General features: G+C 36.9%; 1 protein-coding gene across 2 annotated transcripts; it reads right to left on the bottom strand.

The window, feature by feature from the left end:
* Nucleotides 1–1,708: 1,708 nt before the first annotated feature.
* On the bottom strand, nucleotides 1,709–16,184 carry LOC131302015 (uncharacterized). 2 transcript variants are annotated; one of them, XM_058328565.1, is made up of 11 exons: nucleotides 15,820–16,184; nucleotides 13,737–13,927; nucleotides 13,582–13,642; nucleotides 12,678–12,726; nucleotides 10,756–10,810; nucleotides 10,587–10,674; nucleotides 9,800–9,918; nucleotides 8,494–8,619; nucleotides 7,586–7,679; nucleotides 2,701–2,855; nucleotides 1,709–1,922 (listed from the first exon to the last, which is right to left on the bottom strand). In XM_058328565.1, exons 1-11 carry the CDS (start codon nucleotides 16,031–16,033, stop codon nucleotides 1,863–1,865), a joined length of 1,212 nt encoding a protein of 403 aa, XP_058184548.1. In that variant the 5' UTR covers nucleotides 16,034–16,184; the 3' UTR covers nucleotides 1,709–1,862. The 2 variants fall into 2 exon arrangements, 1 of the variants encoding a protein (XP_058184548.1); XR_009191541.1 differs by lacking the exon at nucleotides 1,709–1,922 and adding an exon at nucleotides 3,821–3,897 and having other exon boundaries at nucleotides 2,716–2,855.
* Between the last annotated feature and the right edge of the window lie 3,340 nt (nucleotides 16,185–19,524).

Raw genomic sequence — 19,524 nt, 5'->3', positions numbered from 1 at the left:
AAAGTGCTCACATTGTAATAATCAAAGTTAACAACCTCCTAACCAATAATCAAATTTGGTATTTAAATAATCAAAAGTAACAATGTGGAACTTCATATTGCTAATTTTAGCAACCCTCTAAATGAATAATCAAAAGCTGACATGGCAAATTTTGATTATTCACTTTTGATTATTACATTGCGGATGCTCTAAGAGCATCTCTAACCCAATTCTCTTAAATAGAGAATCAAAATACTTTTTATCCAAAAACCAAGTTTAGAGAGTTTTCACCATTCACTCCAACTTCAATCCTAAAATCTCTATTTTCATCTCTACGTAAAAAGGGTAAAATGGTGATTTTAGAAAGGCAAAAAGATATAGAGATCATTCTCTATATGTTTGAAACATCTCTATATATAGAGAACCAAATTGGGACTCAAAAATAGAGACTCAATATAAAGTTTGATTGGAGTAAATTGGTTCTCTATTTTAAAGATTTAGAGCTTGATTGGAAATGTTCTAAAAAAAGGTATATGATGTAAAAAGCTGTCAATTGACTATTTTGCTATTGTACAGTGTTAAGTTAGATTATTCATTAGATTAAATATATAATTACGAAATTCAATTTTAATTAATTTTTTATTCACAAATAATTAATTATAAATTATTTAACTGATATAATAATTATATAAAATAATTAAATATTAATATTCCATTTTTTAAGTGGTTTACTAAGTTAATGTTATATTTTATTAAAATATTTAATTCAACAGAAATTTTATGTTTTTTTTTTAAAACCAAATTTTATTAAAATTTATAAGTGTGGATTGATAAGGTTGTATGGAACACATGGGCACACATGCACATAATTTATTTCCTTAGTTCTTTTTATTTTTCTTGTTCTTGCCGTCAAATGTGTGTGCGTGCGTGTGTGTGAGAGAGAGAGAGAACGCAGAAGACAAAGAAGAAGAAGAAACCCAGTCACGATCAGAGCTCCCCGATCGTCGCCGGCGACCGTCACCAGCTCCATGCCGTTGTCACGGTATCCCCCCCCTTCCATTTTTCCGATCTAGGCGTGCATGTGTGTGATGGGTGGCTGGGGGTGGGAGAAGGGGGATTAGGAGGAGGGGTGAAATCGTCACATTTGGCGGGGGATTGAGAGGGATAAATTATGGACACCTCAAACCCCAGGCGAAACTAAGTCCACCGAATCCCCTCTTCTCCGGTCTTACCGAAGGAGGAGGATTATGGAAAACCCCTGCGCGTTGCCGTCCCAAACTGGGGCAAGAGATGGGCCCCAGGTCTAATTGAGGGGTATTACTTACCCCTTTCTTTCTACTGCATCCAAACAAGCCCGTTCTACCATTTAAGATGCTTCTTAAACAGACACATTTTTTAACGACTAGATAGCCAATAAAAATGGTCAATTATCCTTCAAACCAAGTATTGAATAGAATACTTCTGGGTGACTATGACTCACTTTTGATGTTTTACGCTACCAAAACTATACTTTCATACTTTAGTTCATTCATGCGAATGGAGGTTCAAACAAGGGAAATTGGGTTCCAAACTCAACTAACAATAATGAATCACTTGCTAATGACCATCACTAAATAGCACAGCACAGAGGTGGTCATCACGCAGAAACTGCAATATACAAGAAATGCCACCTCCAGCAGCAGCAGAAAAGAAAAGGAGTTCATAGCTACATGCAGTCAAGGACTCTTGGTGCATCAAATATTCAATCATGAAGCCATAAATATGTTGTATAAAACGATTTGAAATACATACATCGATGCTTAGAAATTATATGTTCCAACCATGAAAATCGAAGTGTAAAAAAATCCTACAAAAGGAATAGTCTTACAAATCTCTGTGTCAAGTTAGTGCTTCCATCTATTTGACTGTCCATCTTCCATGTATGGCTCGAGGAATCCTATGAACTGCAAGAATATGTAGATACCATATGGAAATCACAAGTCTTAGTTACACGAGCATTGAACAAAGTGACTCCATTTACTATCCATAACTTGTGACTCCACTGAACATTTAGTCACACCCTCCTAACCCAGAAACTTCACACGTAGAACAACTATCAATAGAATATGAAATACCCATCGATCCTTTGCTTAATTTTCAGTTAACCATTAACTTTCACGGCAGTTCCCCATACATCAAAGCCCAAGCTGATTTTAGACCTCTTGTTTGACGAGGCAATCATTCCACAGATGTGTCTTATCCATTGTCAGGTCAGAGGAATACAAGTATTGATGATAGTAAGGTCAATGTTTACTTATTACTACTTGTCGTCTTCTTATGTTACTGTTCTATAATATCTTCCAGGAAAACAGAATGGGGTAAACAGTAGAGGCTATTGTAAAACAGCCAAACATTTACAAAGAACATGAAAACTAAAATTAAAGGAACAGGACAACCGTATACAAATTAGCAGACTAGCAAGTTCTTTGAAATTGTAAATTTCCCTATCTAGTTTCAGGACAAAATTGTTACCTACAGCAATATGTGAATCTTAGCAAAAAGTAAAACACAAAAACTCATTCTGAAGAAGGCTCTTCAGTGAACCTAACTTTTACCTTAGACCATGTTGGCTCCTTCCAAATCTAGATAGTTCAAGCTGAAGCCAAGTTAATTTGTAGCCCTACTATGAAGATTTTAACTACAAATCTCTGCATAAAAAAGTAATTTTACCGCACTTCATACCTCACTTCCATCTTCAGACCACCGTGCACCATAACCATCAGCAGTCCTTATTTCATAGACAACTCCATGTGGTGGAACAACATGCATATTCTGCCAGCAACAATGAGCCATCAAGTGACTGATTGCATCCTTTGCGAGGCTATTTTTAGTGGAATCTGGACAGGAAAACAAAGAAACAAAAACAGATCCATCGATTCAACTAGAATAGGAAAAATCTTGCTTATTTCTCCTGTGATGAAAATAATGTTATCATCCACTAAGGCAACATTAAATCAGCTCATCCAAAAGCTAAATCCAATGGGCTAACACATTTTATGTGATGAATCATGAACCAAATAGAGGTAGATATGCTATTATCTAACAGAGTGAACTCCAATCCCTATCTTCCCAAGCATACATCACCATCCCAAAATGATACTGCCTTAAATGGCAAAACTACTTAGAACAACTATGGCGCAGGGGAGAAGTGGGGTCTGATCCAATTAGATGATACCATATCATATAGGGACCCTTCTGTTAGTCTGTCAGTCAACAATCTTGATAAGACAGAATGCATTTTTTATTCCCCTATTTTTTGGGTTATATTTTAACCTATGTTAGACAGATGTGGGCGCGGGTATCGGGTGCGAGTGGATATCTAGGGGTCAATAGAGCCTAAAAATTGAGGATACGTGGATACAGATCCAGGTTTGGGTACAAATATGGGGATCATTAACTAGTTATGTGTTATATATTTTTGATATTATTCATGTTCATACATGAAAGAATATACACAATCCATGTATTGAGAATACACCTTTTTTTGGCAGCAAAGGAAAATAAAATCACATGATGTGAAGAATTCTGGAATCTACTGTACCATACAGAGCCTTATGCCCCAATCAATTGGGGTTAGCCACATGAATGCTTTTTCTCCATTCAGCTCTGTGGAGGGCATCGTGTTTTGTGATTTCAAAAATTGGAACTACCACCTCTAATGCCGATTTTGACTAGCTGTACCTACCCTTTCTTGGGGTCAATATCAGCAAAGCAGTTCATCCAACCAGAAACCTAATCCGAATTATAGAGCTACAACATAATCAAACCTAAACGAAGAAAATGTTGAATTGAATCGTATTACCCTCAACAGTAATCATATCACTCCTCCTAACCACTGCATCTGTTGATCTGCAACACACATGTCCAAACCACCCTAATATGTCCAATTGTAGCCCAAAAAGAGTAAATAACACAATTATCAGTGTACCACAATGAAAACCTTGCCGTGCCTTTCGACTCATACACCTTATGCATTGGACATGAAACTCATGAATGGAGTCCTTAAAGCTAATTCTTGCCCTTTCAAGGCTAACAATGTAAGTTATAAAGCATGCGTAGAGCAACATAGACGTCTTAATTAGGCTTGAGGTAGTAGAGAGCTGGAAATTAAATGGTTTGACAAGGCAGAAAAACGGTTCCAGGCTGTTGATTGGAAGTGGCAGAATTGGCTAGATTTGCAACACAGGACACAAATGGATTTTCTGCATAGTAGTTTCTCGGAACTATCTGAAGTCACAAAGTTTTTTAGGTTGACTTGGAACTTCAAAGGGACACGTACAGAGATAGTGAGGGTTTATTGGAGCTTCACAAAGTAGAGATTTTGTGTAAAAAGCATTTTGATAGAGCAGAGGCGATGAAGAGAAAGAATAGATCATTTACCCACACCAAGTGTCGCCTGTCTATATCTGACATCACCCTCAACAATTGTGAGAACTATTCTGGCCTCCCTTGAATTCCCCCCAAATATCCTTGCATTCCTTTAAAGCCAAATTTGACACAATATAACAGCTACGCACAGCTTGAATAGCAAAGCTTTAGAAGATTTGCCGCTACAACGATTAATGCCATAATTCAGCTCCACATCCCATTGGCAAGCCACTGTATGAATCTGAAATTTCTCTAACACAACTTTCCAAATCTGTCTAGAGTAGTTGCAGTCAAGGAATAAGTGTTGCAATGTTTTATCTTTCTGAGAGCAAAGAGCGCAAACAACTTCCACTGCCATACCCCAATATCTTAACCTGTCTCTTATAGTAGCATAAGTCTTATGCTTTGTTCATTGCAAACATATACAGTCATAATTATCACCATTTTTGGTATTTTTTGACAGGTTGAATTGATGAATATTATAAGAGCCAGTATCAGTTATCAAGTGAAAAACACAAAAAGAAAGACTCTCAATGCATTCCCGAGATGAATTGGCACGAAGTATTTTCCTCATTGCTTTAAGACTCCAATTGAGCAATATTGATGGGGCGTGAACATCGATTCCACCGGCACAGCAGAAGTTTCACCTCATACGACTTACGAAATTATCAGAACTTGCATGGAGGAGGGAACATACCACACGTTAGAGAGTATCTTAACTAAGGTGAATTTTTCCAAAACTATTAACAATGATAGTATCCTAATTTCTTATTAATACTTCGAAGGTGGCATTATAATGTGTAGGTTGCCAGAATCCGTATATTCAAATTTCAAGATCCGGAGATAGAACGTGCTAAAAAGTGGTTGCTTCAAAATAGTGAATGGAAAATTGCATACTCGACGAGTGGTGGCAAAATGAACTCGAAGGAGCTTGGAGAAGCTTTGAAAGAATCATACCATCGTTTTAGTGAAAATCATACCATCGTAAGTCATAAAAAGAATCATACCCTCATGTATGTGTTTCCAAGTTCCTCCGAGTTCATTTTGCCACCACTCGCCGAGTATGCAATCTCTTATTCACTACTCTAAAGCAACCAAGTTTTAGCACATTTTATCTCCAGGTCTTGAAATCCGAATATACGAATTCTGGCAAACTACACATTATAATGCCACCTTCAAAGAATTAGTAAGAAAATAGGATAATATCACTGTTAATAGTTTGGAAATTCACCTCAGTTAAGATACTCTTTAACGTGTGGTATATTCCCTCCTCCATGCAAGTTCCGACTATTTCGTAAATCGTATGAGGTGAAAATTCTGTTGTGATGGTGGAATCGATGTTCACGCTCCATCAATATTGCTCAATCGGAGTCTTAAAGCAGTGAGGAAAATATTTCGTACCAATTCATCACGGAATGCATTGAGAGTCTTTCTTTCTGTGTTTTTCACTTGATAACTGATACTGACCCTTACAATACTCATCAATTCAACCTGTCAAGAATACCAAAAATGGTGATAATAATAACTATGCATCTGCAATGGACAGAGCATAAAGACTTGGGCTTCTATAATTTGGTTTTCCAAAAGTGTCCCTACATGGGTTTTTATTTGTTAGTTAGCTTGTAGAGGTAAGCTGGCTACAAGAGACAGATTAAGACGTTGGGGTATGGTAGTAGAAGCTGTGCGCGCTCTTTGCTCTCAGGAAGATGAAACATTGCATCACTTATTCACTACTCTTTGACTGCAACTACTCTAGACAGATTTGGAAAGTAGTGTAGGGAAAATTTCATATTCATACAGTGGCTTGCCAATGGGATGTGAAGCTGAATTAGGCCATTAATCATTATAGCCTATTCAAGCTGTGCCTAGTTGTTATATTGTGTCACATTTGGCTTGAAAGGAATGCAAGTATATTTGGGGGAATTCAATGGAAGCCAGAATAGTTCTTACAACTGTGAGGGTGATGTCAAAATAGAGAGGCGACGCTTGGTGTGGGTAAAACTCGTGATATGTTGTATACATGAATAGTAAGAATAAAAAAGCCTTAAACTTAATGAAATAACAAATTTACTGACGATAGTAAATTTTGCAAAATTGATAAGTAATTAAGTATTGAGTTAGGTTTTGCTGATAAATTCTACATACTTGGATATTTTGTGCATACATGGATCAATATGTTGTGTATATTTACATCACATCGGTATGGGGCGAAGGGTCCAACAAGTGTGGCAATGCCCTACAAGCGTCAATTGTTATCATAGGAATGACAGGACCACCACGGGATCGTACAGGAACGAGGGATGGAAATGTGGTAAGCAACACTCTAATTTTGGTGTCGTAGAATAGGATTCTATAGTACAAAATTAAAATGTACTTCAAGCGATAAAACTATGAAACAAAATAAAGTTTTCTAAATTATACACGCAATACAAATATCTAGGACCATAATGAACAGTATATTAACATTCTCTTGTCAAAACTTTTATACCTAATTACCAGTAAATTAGCATACGAGTTCTTACAAAAACATAGGGGGGCATACTCTATTTTTACCTTTTTGGAACGAAGGAGCACCATATTAACATGCATTCCAAAACTTAAACTGCTATGATACAAATGTTCCCAGGTAACATAGGGATGCACCCATGCTCCATAGTTTTTGAGGTGTCATAATGCTAGAACCTCTTGAAGTACAAATTTTTACTTGTAGATTTATGACGAGATCTCACTACAAACGCACTTATGATTTTATATAAAATGAAATTGAAAGGTTCTATCAACCTTAAAAACAAATGATTTGTTTGGATTGCTTTTTGAAAAAAAATTCCCAACTCAAAAAACACTCATTACCTCTACTTTCAATCATTACTCACCCCTATCTCCAATCATTATTCTCATTTCTCTCTCTATCTCTCCCCAATCATTACCTCTACTTCCAATCATTACTCTCATTTCTCTATCCACTCATAACCCTACAAAATTTCTCAAAAACTCATCCAAACACAGCATTTAAGTCATTCTCACAAAGAGTGTGTCAAAGGTAGTTTCCATAAGAATAAACGAAATAACATTTACCCTTACAAATAAGGTTATGGTCTCATTACTAAATAAAAATAACAAATCAGTCTTATCTATATTGGAAATTTTGAAGTTGGCTATGAAAAAGCCTTGTATCTGAAGGGACGTGCTAAGAACTAACCACTTCCATTGAAAGGACCCCAATATTTCGAGCCGCTCCTATCAACATGCTTAGCCAAGGCCCTGGCTCCATCAGTCAAGGTAGAACCTTTTACCTCCAGCCATTAAACAAAGAACAATGTCAAGACAAAATTCTAGCAGCAGCATTTTCTGAAATCAACAATAACAGCGAAACAGACACAAAAACACGAAACAATTAAGTTGTTCAAAGATCAGTCTGACCACCAACCACCAAACAGAAGATTCCAATTTACAGCATCCAGGGAAATCTCGGTGAGCAAGTAATATAAATCCAAAGGCATACAAATGGACTCCAAAATTTATTTAAACTGGCATCTATCAGGATTTAATGCCATAACTCTTATTTGTATTTTACTTTTTATTGGTGCTGTTGGGAAATCTGCACAGATAGGATTGCATACATGATTACCTGATGCTATGGAGGGTCCCACTCCAGTATCCGCTTTGATTCATGCAGCTACTGATAATACTACCAATACATAACAGAGACATCCAAAATAAACGACTACTAATGCATCTCCGGAAATAAATAAATAAATAAGCCAACGGTGAAGTTCTACATTTTAGTGGGCATTAAAACCATTAAATGATTTTCCCAACTTCACAGTCTATTTGCTCATGTCTACATTGATATATGGTCATGCCATTAAAAATCATTTTCTTCTTTAGCAGCCAAATCATTTTCTTCTATATTTGTATTATCTTCTCCTCATATTGCAAAGACTATTGGCTTGGTATTATATGACAGACATAATTCAGGAAGTCAAAGAACAGGAAATTGTCTATCAAAAATAAAAAAATAAAAGATCAGGAAATTAAACAATTCAAAAAATTATAGCAAAAAAGGAAAACATATGATATACAATGATATACAAGCCATCACCATACATTTGGATTATGCGGCAACATAAATGAAGAGAGAAGAGTTGATCTTGGCGGGGGAAGTGCTTCTACAGTCGTTCCCACAGTGTGCACAAAACCCAGCAGCCTCTGAAGCCCCCCATAACTCAGACCCTAAATAAACATGTGAAACCAATAAATTTAGGACTGGCGAGCATATACCGCTGCAATTTGGATTAATATTTCTTTTTTTGATAAGTAAGTAAGTATATTAAAAGAGGCATTACGGGAATGCCGGCCGTATACAAAAACAAAGGCCACTGAACAAAAAGGCCCTGTACACCATTCAAAAAAACTTATGGCTACCAGAGCAAGCTTCCCTGTGATGTAAGGTACCTTTAAAGTTAAACCATCATATGCTCCTACGAATCTACAACAGCGTGCTCACCCTTGGTACAAACATCAACAGTAGAGGTAACTTTTCTAAACATAACTACATCGTATGGATTGACATAAATTCTCCTATAAGCTGCTAACATCTATTTGAAATTTTCTTCCTTTCCAATTTATCAAAACTGGAAATAAAAGGAAAATTTTCTCAATCTTCTGCAAAGAAGAAGACAATAAAGCTTTACGTTTGGTTTTACACTGAGACCTACTTGTCCAAATTGTAGGAGTATTAAACCCCTTCTAGCAATTGTAATCCACCTAATTAAAGATTGCAGAGGTATACAGATTCAAAGAAATATATTTGAATAAAGTAGAGAAGAAAGATCACATGCTCTTTATTTTGTAACAGCCTTCAAAGGTTATAAACTAACCTAAGCACCTTTTGGAAAAAAAATTAAAAAACCCTAATAACCTACAGTGCCGATAATTAAAAAAAAAAAACTAGTAACCTAAGCTGTGAAGTTTTACGGGACGGAATGCGAAATGGCCTACAAGAATTAGGTTGCACAATCAAACAAAATGAAAAGCATCCCTATATATTTCCCAAATTAAGTTGCAATTTCTTCTCAAATGTACTTTCACCACATATTTGGAAACGAGTTTTCCAACAAGAAACGAGATTCGATTCAAAAAACACAAGAAACAAGAAAAAATACACAATCATTCAGTTGTTATACAGTTTGACAACCTATAGACATCTAATATGTTCCATTAAGGAACTGCAGAACCCACAGTCCAATTCGCAATGAACCTGAATAACCCAGTTTGAATACCGTGGAGTTAAATATTGACATCATAGCATGCCAAATAGTCACTTGCACACTATTTTAGAATCCTACTAACACATTTTCAAGTGATGTCAATAAGACGTGCTAACATAAGGGCAAGCCGCAAGCATACTCACTGAAAGCATGCCAGCCAAAGAAATAAAAGGCTGAGCAGCCGGTTTTGTAACACCAATTGCAAGGACACCATTCAGCTTTTCCTTCTCTTCTGAGTAAAATTTCCTGTAGATTTGTACACCTGAAAAAAAAAAAAAAAAAAGCATACCCATTCATGTTATGTGATCCAGAAGGTACTTCTAAGTGAGGAAACTCAAGGTCATCAATGATCTCTGATTCTCTCTTGTGCATGTCAAAGCTAATGCTAACCAATAATGGGTACTATCCTTCTCATCTTTGACATAAAAGAAAAAAAAAAGGTAAAGTACACAAGCTTCCTAGTACTTGTTAGCGTCTTCCAAATTTTGTGCATCTTCATATGGATGATTCGACAAGTTTAAACTTCCAATGAACACATACAGAAACGTGACTAGATTCAATTTGATGTTCAGAAAGAACTTTCAAAGGCTGAAAGAATTTCAGTTACCGCCATTGAAAAACACAAAACTGCCAAGTACCCTCCAAAGGAAATATCTCTTAATAAAGTTGACCATAGAGAAGGATTTGTGTAGTTCTGGCGTAAAGTTTTTGTTGGATTTGAAAAAGTTTATGAGTATACAATCTTCCAGAGGCTATCCCTATTTTATTAATTATTACCCTTTTCTAGGCACTGTCTACTATTCAAGCATCCCATACCCTCAATATTTATTTATAGAATAATGTGATAGCTCTGTTTCGCTAACATAAACGTGGCAGTAAATATGCCATCACCCTGTGTGTAACCATAGGTGATAGCAATGTGAGGAATACCTTCTTCAATAGTTTGTACTCCAGGAAGGACTTTTGTCAGACTCTCGGCTTCCAACATCTCCAAAAATGAAGCATAACGGCGAACATCCTGCAAGTTAATAAAGCTACATGGGTTCAAGTGAAAATGCATAAAAAGTGAGTACAGGTGAGCTACAATAGACTTAATCACCTGAACTTGAAGCACCAAGCATTTATTGAACAGAATCAAAGCTCCTGAAAAAATTCTAAAACCCAAAAAGAAGTCACAATTAAATAGGGGGAAAATGTTACCAAAACTGCATGAATGAATATTCAGTCAAAAACTTTTTGAGCCTGGCCCAAGTGGCTTGATCTCAAGTTCATACCACGAGGACTCTAGTCACTCGGCAGCCACCACATTGTTGAATCAAGAACGAATTACATTTTTGTTCACACAACCCAACAAATTAAATAAAGCTGCTTTTATTAATAGTTCAGAAAACTTGCAGAAATATTTGAGCATGTCTGGCATGAACCTCTCTTTTTTTTCTTCTTCTTTTTTGCATTCGAAGGGTGTATGTGTATGTTATCGCCCGGCCAATTATAATCCTCAGCAGCAAAAAGGTGCTCCCGAGCGACCCTGGGGACCCAATGGAGCTCACTACTTTACATTACCCCTACCGATTCCTACCTATTCTCCATCCTTCTGACCTGGAAAACCATTTCTCTGCCCAGAGATAAACCACTCCGCCGTACGCCCGTCACGCATTCAAATGCTTGGAAGCTTGAGGGTTCCACAGATTCAATGACAGGGATCGTAGGACTCTCGTAGATAGTGAAGTCCTCGTCAGCAAAGATTGTGATCAACTTTGTGCCGATGATGAACTTGATCTTCTGATGCAAACTAGAGGAGCCGAGAATAGAAGCAATCTCGAGATGCCCGCATCATAGGAAATGTGCATCGGTCTGTAATTACACTATATAATCGCTAGAGAGTGGGGAAGGAGAGGAACATGACGCGAAGATAATGTGTACCCTAACCCCTACTGGTGGATCAACTTCACGATCTGAACAAACAGATGTCTATCAGGGAAAACCTTGATATGTATCAACTATTTGGGCCGGGGAGCAACACTAGTCACTAAATCATTAATTTGAGCTTTAAGCACAGGTCATTTAGGTACATCATTCTTTTACATTTTGTGTGAATTTAACCTTCGACACCCACACTGAGTAATCGATTCAGAAACTGGCTAGAATCATTGGGAATAACTAAGCCTGCTCAAAGAACTCAATAATAAGTCTACCAGTTTGCTGTTTCGAATGCTAAGCCAATAAAATAAGATTCCAGGAACCTTTCTTTGTGACCTTCAGAAATACAAAAACCTCTTCCCCTTACTAGATCAAATAGGGCTTATTAGTTAATAACCGGCAGATAAATGCAACTAAGGAATAAAAGCTGAGTCGAGTAGAGCCTTTTTTTTAGTACCCTACCCCCAAAACTCTTTTCCAGATACTTAAACAAATGCATGAGATATAGAAACCACACCATATGCATCGCTATTTTATAAGAATCTCAATTCGGAAGTTAAGAAAGTATAATGGAAGTTTTTTTTACTGAATAGTGGATTGACCCGCCTTCTCTAAGAAAGCCTTAACCTTCACTGAAGAGTAATGAAGTGAAGAGAGGTACCTGAAAGGTCAGTCATTGTGTGGACAACTATTTTAGTGGATAAGCCTAATATGAAGAGCCAAATGTTCACATTCCTCCATTTACGTGAATTTTTTTTTCCAGCCATTTAAGTAGCACCCTGAAACATGGGGTTGGTCAGATGACTCAGATGAGTTAGTCCTCGAGTTGATCACCTTAGGGGCCAAGGAGAAACTATTTCATAATCCCTTTAGAGGTCAATACAAATCTATTTCTCCTTGGCCCCTGATGAATTCTAGGCCTCATTTTCCCCTACGTTTTATTCTTAACCAAGCCAAGATACAAGTTGCATCTGAATTATATAATACACAATAGAATATCATACATGGGGGTAATGGAGAGAGGAGAGTAGACTGCAGTCCACTGAGTTGGGTGTTATTAGTTATTACCAATAAATAACGTGGATTAAGAACAAATCATACTTGTTATAGTCCCCAACTGCGCATCTTCCTTCAACTGTTTTCATGCCATCTAGGATCTCAAATAAATGAAAGAAATATTAGCTGGTCGCCATACATAAAGAATTCAACAGGAAAGCAAGAATAGAAACAAGGGGAAATTACATTAACCCCCTTTAACTACCACCCGGTGCGCCGAATTGCACAAAGAATCCAGAAAGAGGGATTACCGAGAGGGCAAAGAGAACGAGGGGGGATTGAAGAGAGTTGATCAGAAAAGGAGAGAGAGATCGACAGAGAGAGAAATTCAGAAATATCTTCTTCTTGTTTCTTTTTCTGTTCTAGCTTTTCTTGTTCAATACTGTTAGGATAATGAACTTCTTCATACGGACCCTTCAATCAAAGTTACTAGCATATTTGGAGCGGAACATCCGGCTACCATTGTTAATCAAGGACTTCAAATCACAGCCGATTCAGCCCAAGAGGAATTCAACCTCAAATATCAGTCACGAAGAGTGTTTCTCTGAATCGACCGTTCAAGATATGGGAAGGTATTCAGAAGAAGAAAACTCTGTTTGATAGTTACCGTGAAAACTCTGAGAGAGATTGTAAACTGCAGTTGCAGTTCGGAGAACAAGAGAGAGATATAGCTGCTTTTTTTTTGTTTTGGATAGGCGAGAGATATAACTTTACAAGGGTTTTTCCATGTAAAGGGGAAATGAGGGCAAAGTAGTCCAGTATTTGATTTGGCACCACTTTCCGTTCAAATCCTTAACAGATTGCAAATGGTAGGCCAAATGTGTGCAGCGAATGGTAGTTAAAGGGGGTTAAGTGTTGGATTTTGTAGTTAAAGGGGTTAATGTGATTTCCACTAGAAACAAAATTAAACTTTGAAGTGCAATGATTGATAATGCTACCATATTTGTACCTTTAAGCTGGGAAAAGAAAGGCTCTTGAACATGAAGTTCAAAGTCCACATTTTCCAGTACCTAATACAAAAGTAATGATGGTTAGAGGTTTTGTTAAGCATAATATAACTACTGGATGACACTGGAAATAACATTGCAATCACTTTTAACTCACATTTATCAACTCAGATCCCTTTTCCATGACCAATGCAATCCACGCAACTTCTTTATGCTTCAAAGAACTGTCTTCATGCATCAACGGCATTCTGTCATACGGCCTACTAAAGGCTCCAAAGGATAGAGATTGGTACAAAGTTGATGCCAGATGCTTGTACAAAGGATATGTGGGAACCCCCTCCGCAATATCTATATGACTCAAATTGATTCAATGACAACAGAACAGACAATTATCTGTTCGCAATACTGATGCCTAGACACTTCAAGCCATGCCATCAGTCTACAAATGCAATTTTTAGATTCCTGTCTGTGCGTTTACCCAAGTTTCATAAAGTATGCTGACTGACTGAAGCATTTTGTGCTTAGCCCAACTAAAAAAGCCACCACTTGTAAACAGAAGACAAATGAAGCCTAAGAATTCTTGCTCAAAGTCTCTAAAAACTAGAAGGTCATGTCGAACTCCATCTTCTCTCGAGTTTATCTATTTTTAGGGCTGCATATGAACCGAGTTGTTCCTAAATTGTTCGAGGCTCGATTCAGTAAAGGCTTGTTCGAGTTCAATTCGTACTAAACAAATTGAACCGGAGCCTCAATTTTTAGGCTCGTTTAATAAATGAGCCGAATCTGAACATCACATTATTCGGCTCAATTAGGCTCGCGAACCTAGAGTATAAATGTGTGCGCGCTCGCACACATATATATAATAAGAATTTCCTATAAAAACCTTGGATATGTATGAACTTATACATGTACATAACTTACAGTTTGATATTGTTTTATAATCTTATGCGTAGGAACTTAATTATGTACAAAATAAATAAAAAAACATTTATTTGCAACTCTAGACCTATATGAGAGCATAAAGATATGATATTTTTTACTCGATCAAGCTCTTGAAGAAACTCACGTTCGACTGAAACCTAGGCAAGCTCAGCTTGTCAAATTTTCATTGAGCTCGAGTTGCTAAAAACTTAATGAACAAACCTGAACGTTCTAAAGCTCGGCTCGATTCGGTTTGTTTGCAGCCCTATCTATTTTGGTTCTCTTAGCCTGGCTCTCAGTCTTTGTGAGAGAGTTGTCTTCTTTTTATGCTAGGTTATTCAAGTGTTCTCTTATTTGGAATGGTTTCTCTACATAGTCGTGTGTGCCCCAAGGGGGCGCATGTGTCGAGCCTCATTACAAATCTTCCTTCTTTTTTCAGGGTCGATAATGCTCTGCTATTTGAATTCACATCATTAGAATAAGTTTTTTCATCTTCGTTTCTCCTATAATCTCTCCTCACGTTCAAAAATTCCTCAAACTTCATTCAATGTCTGTTCAAAAAATATCTTCACTTCCTAACAATGCAACTTCTCTGTCTGTGAATAACAGCTTGTTTCTATGTGTATGCCGGAGCGTCAAACACATGCATTAAGAGTTATTGACTTCAATTATCTACAACTTTCCAAAATAATCCCATCGAAAAAATGATTTGGAAAGGGGGAAGGAAAAGAAAAGCATACAATTTGATCACCCAATTCCTCTTTCTTTTGTCGAGGGAACTGCTGTGATACACTCCCCTTCCCCATCTAAGTGTGTAAACTCCTCTATTTCCATGTGTACCATATGCGCCCCTCGAATCGCCTTAAATTCCCAACAACAAAGTTCAAATTCATAACTTTTGTGTAGCAATTCATAAAATTTGGACATCGATTCATACTATTTGGGTTACATTCGAAAATGCAGTTTTTACCGAGTAAAATAGATCTTTTTTTTGGTTCGACGACGATCAGGGTGTTCGGGCCAACTTATGCGCACCTCAACTAATCTCCTCCCCGGTCCGGTCAAAGGCAAGTCAGCAACTCATCCACGCCAAAACTAGGGAATTCACAAGAAATTACTTACGTGCGGCCTGACCCCAACCAAGAATAGAACCCAAACCCACCCACCAACCGGACTGACCCTTTGGACTAAAATATATAGTATCGCTGTACATGCTTAAACAGAGTTAATTGACTTTGCAAAGTTGATAGACGAAGTGTGTATGCAACTACCGAATGCGGCATGTAACAAGTGAAAAGGATTGGAATGGTTACACGTACCAGAGGCATTGGGGGTAGGGTTTATTTCTGGGCCATCATCGTCGGTGAGGAGTTTGGAGCAGTAATCTTTGGAGAGGCCGACGTCGAGACTTAGGGTTCCGTCGATTGAGGAGGAGAGCGTGAACTTGAGGAGTTCTTCTATGCAGTCCTTGGCTTTGATTGGCCTCACTCCTGGTGATGGCGGCTGTTGGTGGTGGTCGTTCATTTCCTCCATTCTCTCTCTCTTTTTCTCCAAGCACGGTTTCGTTAAAGGAGACTATCGAAGCCTTGTGGGAATCCGGTAATGGTGGTGCCCACCATCTCGGCTGTCCGTTGATTTTGGATACTTGAATGGCAGAACGGACAGTCGAAACGGTGCATAACATAACACAGCATCGTCTACGGGAACAGCCGAGATAGTGCATATAACGATATTGTGCACAACCCGCACAGCATTATCCTCAGGCTCCTTAAGGGTCCATTCATAAGGAGCAATTGCTCCCATTTTAATTTAGGGGTTGTTTCAAGTCGACCATCTTTTATCACTTTTTAGTTGTTTAAGCGCTGCACGTCGCACTCATTCCGCACAAGTTCTTTTTTCCTTACATCCACCCGCTTTGTGATTTTAGAATAGGAAAATTATCCCAAGTGGATGAAACATTATATTGTAATGTCCCAACTCATGTATTATTGGTTAATGTTGTGGGACCAATCACTTTTCGTTAGTAATTTGATAAACAAACTAACATTTGATATTTGATGAGTGGTGGAGCATTGTTAGAAAACCATCAAATAAATTTTCTAATCATAATTTTTTTATTTTTCTCTCTAAAATCGTCACATGTTTCCACTCACAGATACTTGTCCATATATATACTGTACATACATAATTATATATAGCTCATATATATTTAAAACTTTAAGCAATTATAACTTTTGTTGTGCATATTCAATTTTGAAAAAAAAAATTGAAACCTACTCGATAAGATCTTTTAAACAAGATCTATTTTGAATATAAAATTGTGTATACATAAAAAATTTATTTTATACACTTAATTAAGAATTCACACCCTTCCTAAACAAATTCACATCCTCCAAAATGAAAAAATTTACACCCGTCAATATACAGAATTCACACATCCTTGATACAATTCACCCCCTAATAATAGACACACTTGTTATACAAAATTCTGTGGGCTCTCCGACCGGCACACTCTAGAGTCACCACCCGGATTTTTGAGATAGATGATCTGAGAAATCGAGAGTTTGTTTGAGAGAAAAAAAACTTTTGATTTAGTGAAAACGTTGAGACTTTAGATTCGGGCGCCACGTTACGAACGGAAAAGATTTTGTTGAAAAGCACCCCACTCGCCGGGTAAAGACCGGTCTCTACTAAACATTTTTAATGGAAGATTTACTATCATTTGATAAATTTAACTTTGATTAAAACATGTATGGGAAATGGATGTGGGATTTAATATGACACATTGGCGTGCTTGTGGTGCGAACTGTACAGTATAAAATAGATAAGTAATGTACAGAAAGTGAAATAACAGCATTACAGCAATCTGCCAATATCATGTGAAACACCGCACGGCAAATCGGATACATCGCACAGTGTAACTAAAACATTGTGCGGTGTACCTGTCTACGCATTCTAGAATCAGTTCGCTTTTACATGACAAAACAAACCATAGGTGCGTAAAATAATTTTTTATATTTTTCGAACATCTAAAAAAATGATTTATGAGACCCTTTTATTCATTTTATCCTGTAAAGCAATGTTAAAAAGCTTTTTGAAATGATGAAAGATTTTAATAAAGTCAAAAGATGACTTTTAACATGAAACTTAACTTTGGAATGAACCCGTACAATCTTTAAACAACATTAGTCGAAGTAGAAAAACAAAAAAAAGAAAAGAAAAAAAAACATTACTAAAATAACACACGGTGTTATACACTGCGCCGTGCAGTGTTTTAAAACACCGCACGATGTAGCGTATTCAGTGCAAAAATTGTTTTTGGTTACTTTTTGAATGTAAAACTCGTTTGAGACCAAAACCCAGTATAGAATGACTAGGAAAGACCTCAGTAAGCTTCCTTCAAAGCCAAAACATGGTTTAGCCAAAAGAATTTATTTATACCTTTTGATCGAAGCTTGGATGTGTTTGAAGATGGAGGAATGAAAGTTGATTTGAAACTCCTAAAATCAATTGGGTTTCTAAGTTTAGTGAGATTTATGTGAGTTTTGTGAAGATTTGATGTGCTTTTGTAGAGAGAATGGGAAAGAAAATAACTTTGAGATTGATTTTGTAATGAACCAACTTGTGGGTTGATGTAGAGAGAGAAAAAGAGAAGAGGGATCCCAGAAAATTTCAGAATGGCTATTCTCAGGATTCAAGGGGTGCCTTTCAACTAGAGGAGGGGTGTATTTATAGGCAAAAATATGCTTAGAGTGCACCCAAAGGCAAGGAATGGGAAAAGGTCACACGGTGGAGTGATTTCTGGAATGCCGCGTAGTGTTTCTAGAATGTCGCGCTGTATTTCGAGACAGCATAACACACTGAACTTTGCGGGGGCGTCAGATACTCCTGAACTCGGATTTAAGCACGGTTTAAAGCGTTGGAAAGCTTGTCAAATCCTCTTTCTAACCCAATTGGTTTCAGTCAAAGACGTTTTATACATTGAAATATGTGACCATTTTACCATTAGTGTGTCATGAAAAAAATTATTTTTGACTAAGCAAACGCATCTTTCTCTTTGCAATTGAACCGGGGGCTACCCTACATGTTTAGAAAAGGAGTTTTCTTGGGATTTAGAAAATGAGCAACAATCTAAGTCTTGAAAGTATTTTTTTTTTATTTTATCATCGGAAAACTTAAAGATTATTCAGAAGCCCAAATTGGAGGGTCTACAAATTCACACACTCATTAAACTCATTTTGTACATGCACAATTTACATTCTTATACAACAACTCACACATGCACCCCTGTTATAAACAATTCACTATTACCAACAATTCACATTCCATAAAATAGAAAATTAGGACCCCATGAACTTCTCTTATATATAATTCACACTCTTAAAATGACACGTTATTTAGTATTTGCATCCAAAATGTACAATTCACACTTTCTATAATAGGCAATTCACACCCCTGTTATACAATTCACACCTCTTACAACAGACAATTCACACTTATATAATAGACAATTCACACAGCCCTTAAATTATGTACACGTAAAAATAGTTACTTACACCACTTAATGAATAATTCTTACCTCTTCTGAACAATTCACACTCTCCAAAATGAAAAAATTCATAACCCTTAAATGCAGAATTCATACCTCTCTATACAGTTCATTTTCCAAAATATACAATTCACACACTTTATTATACACAATTTCCACCTATATATAACAATTTCCACCCCTCATAATAGATAATTCACACCCCATATATCACATAATTCACACCCACAAAATAGACAATTTACACACCTTTAAAACTTTTTGTTATACACAATTCACATCTCCATATATAAAAATGCACAACCTTTGTAACAGACAAGTCACACTATAATTCACACTCAAAAAATAGACAATAATTCACACTACTATTACAGACAAATATAATAGATAATTCACACCACAATTCAAACTAAAAAAAATCGACTATAACTCACACATCCTATAACAGACAATTCACACCTTTTAAATATCTGTT

This window comes from Rhododendron vialii, chromosome 9a (assembly GCF_030253575.1).
Source record: "Rhododendron vialii isolate Sample 1 chromosome 9a, ASM3025357v1".
In the NCBI taxonomy this organism is placed as follows: Eukaryota; Viridiplantae; Streptophyta; class Magnoliopsida; order Ericales; family Ericaceae; genus Rhododendron; species Rhododendron vialii.
Note: the sequence above shows the minus strand (reverse complement) of the source record. Positions and strands in the feature narration are given on the sequence as shown.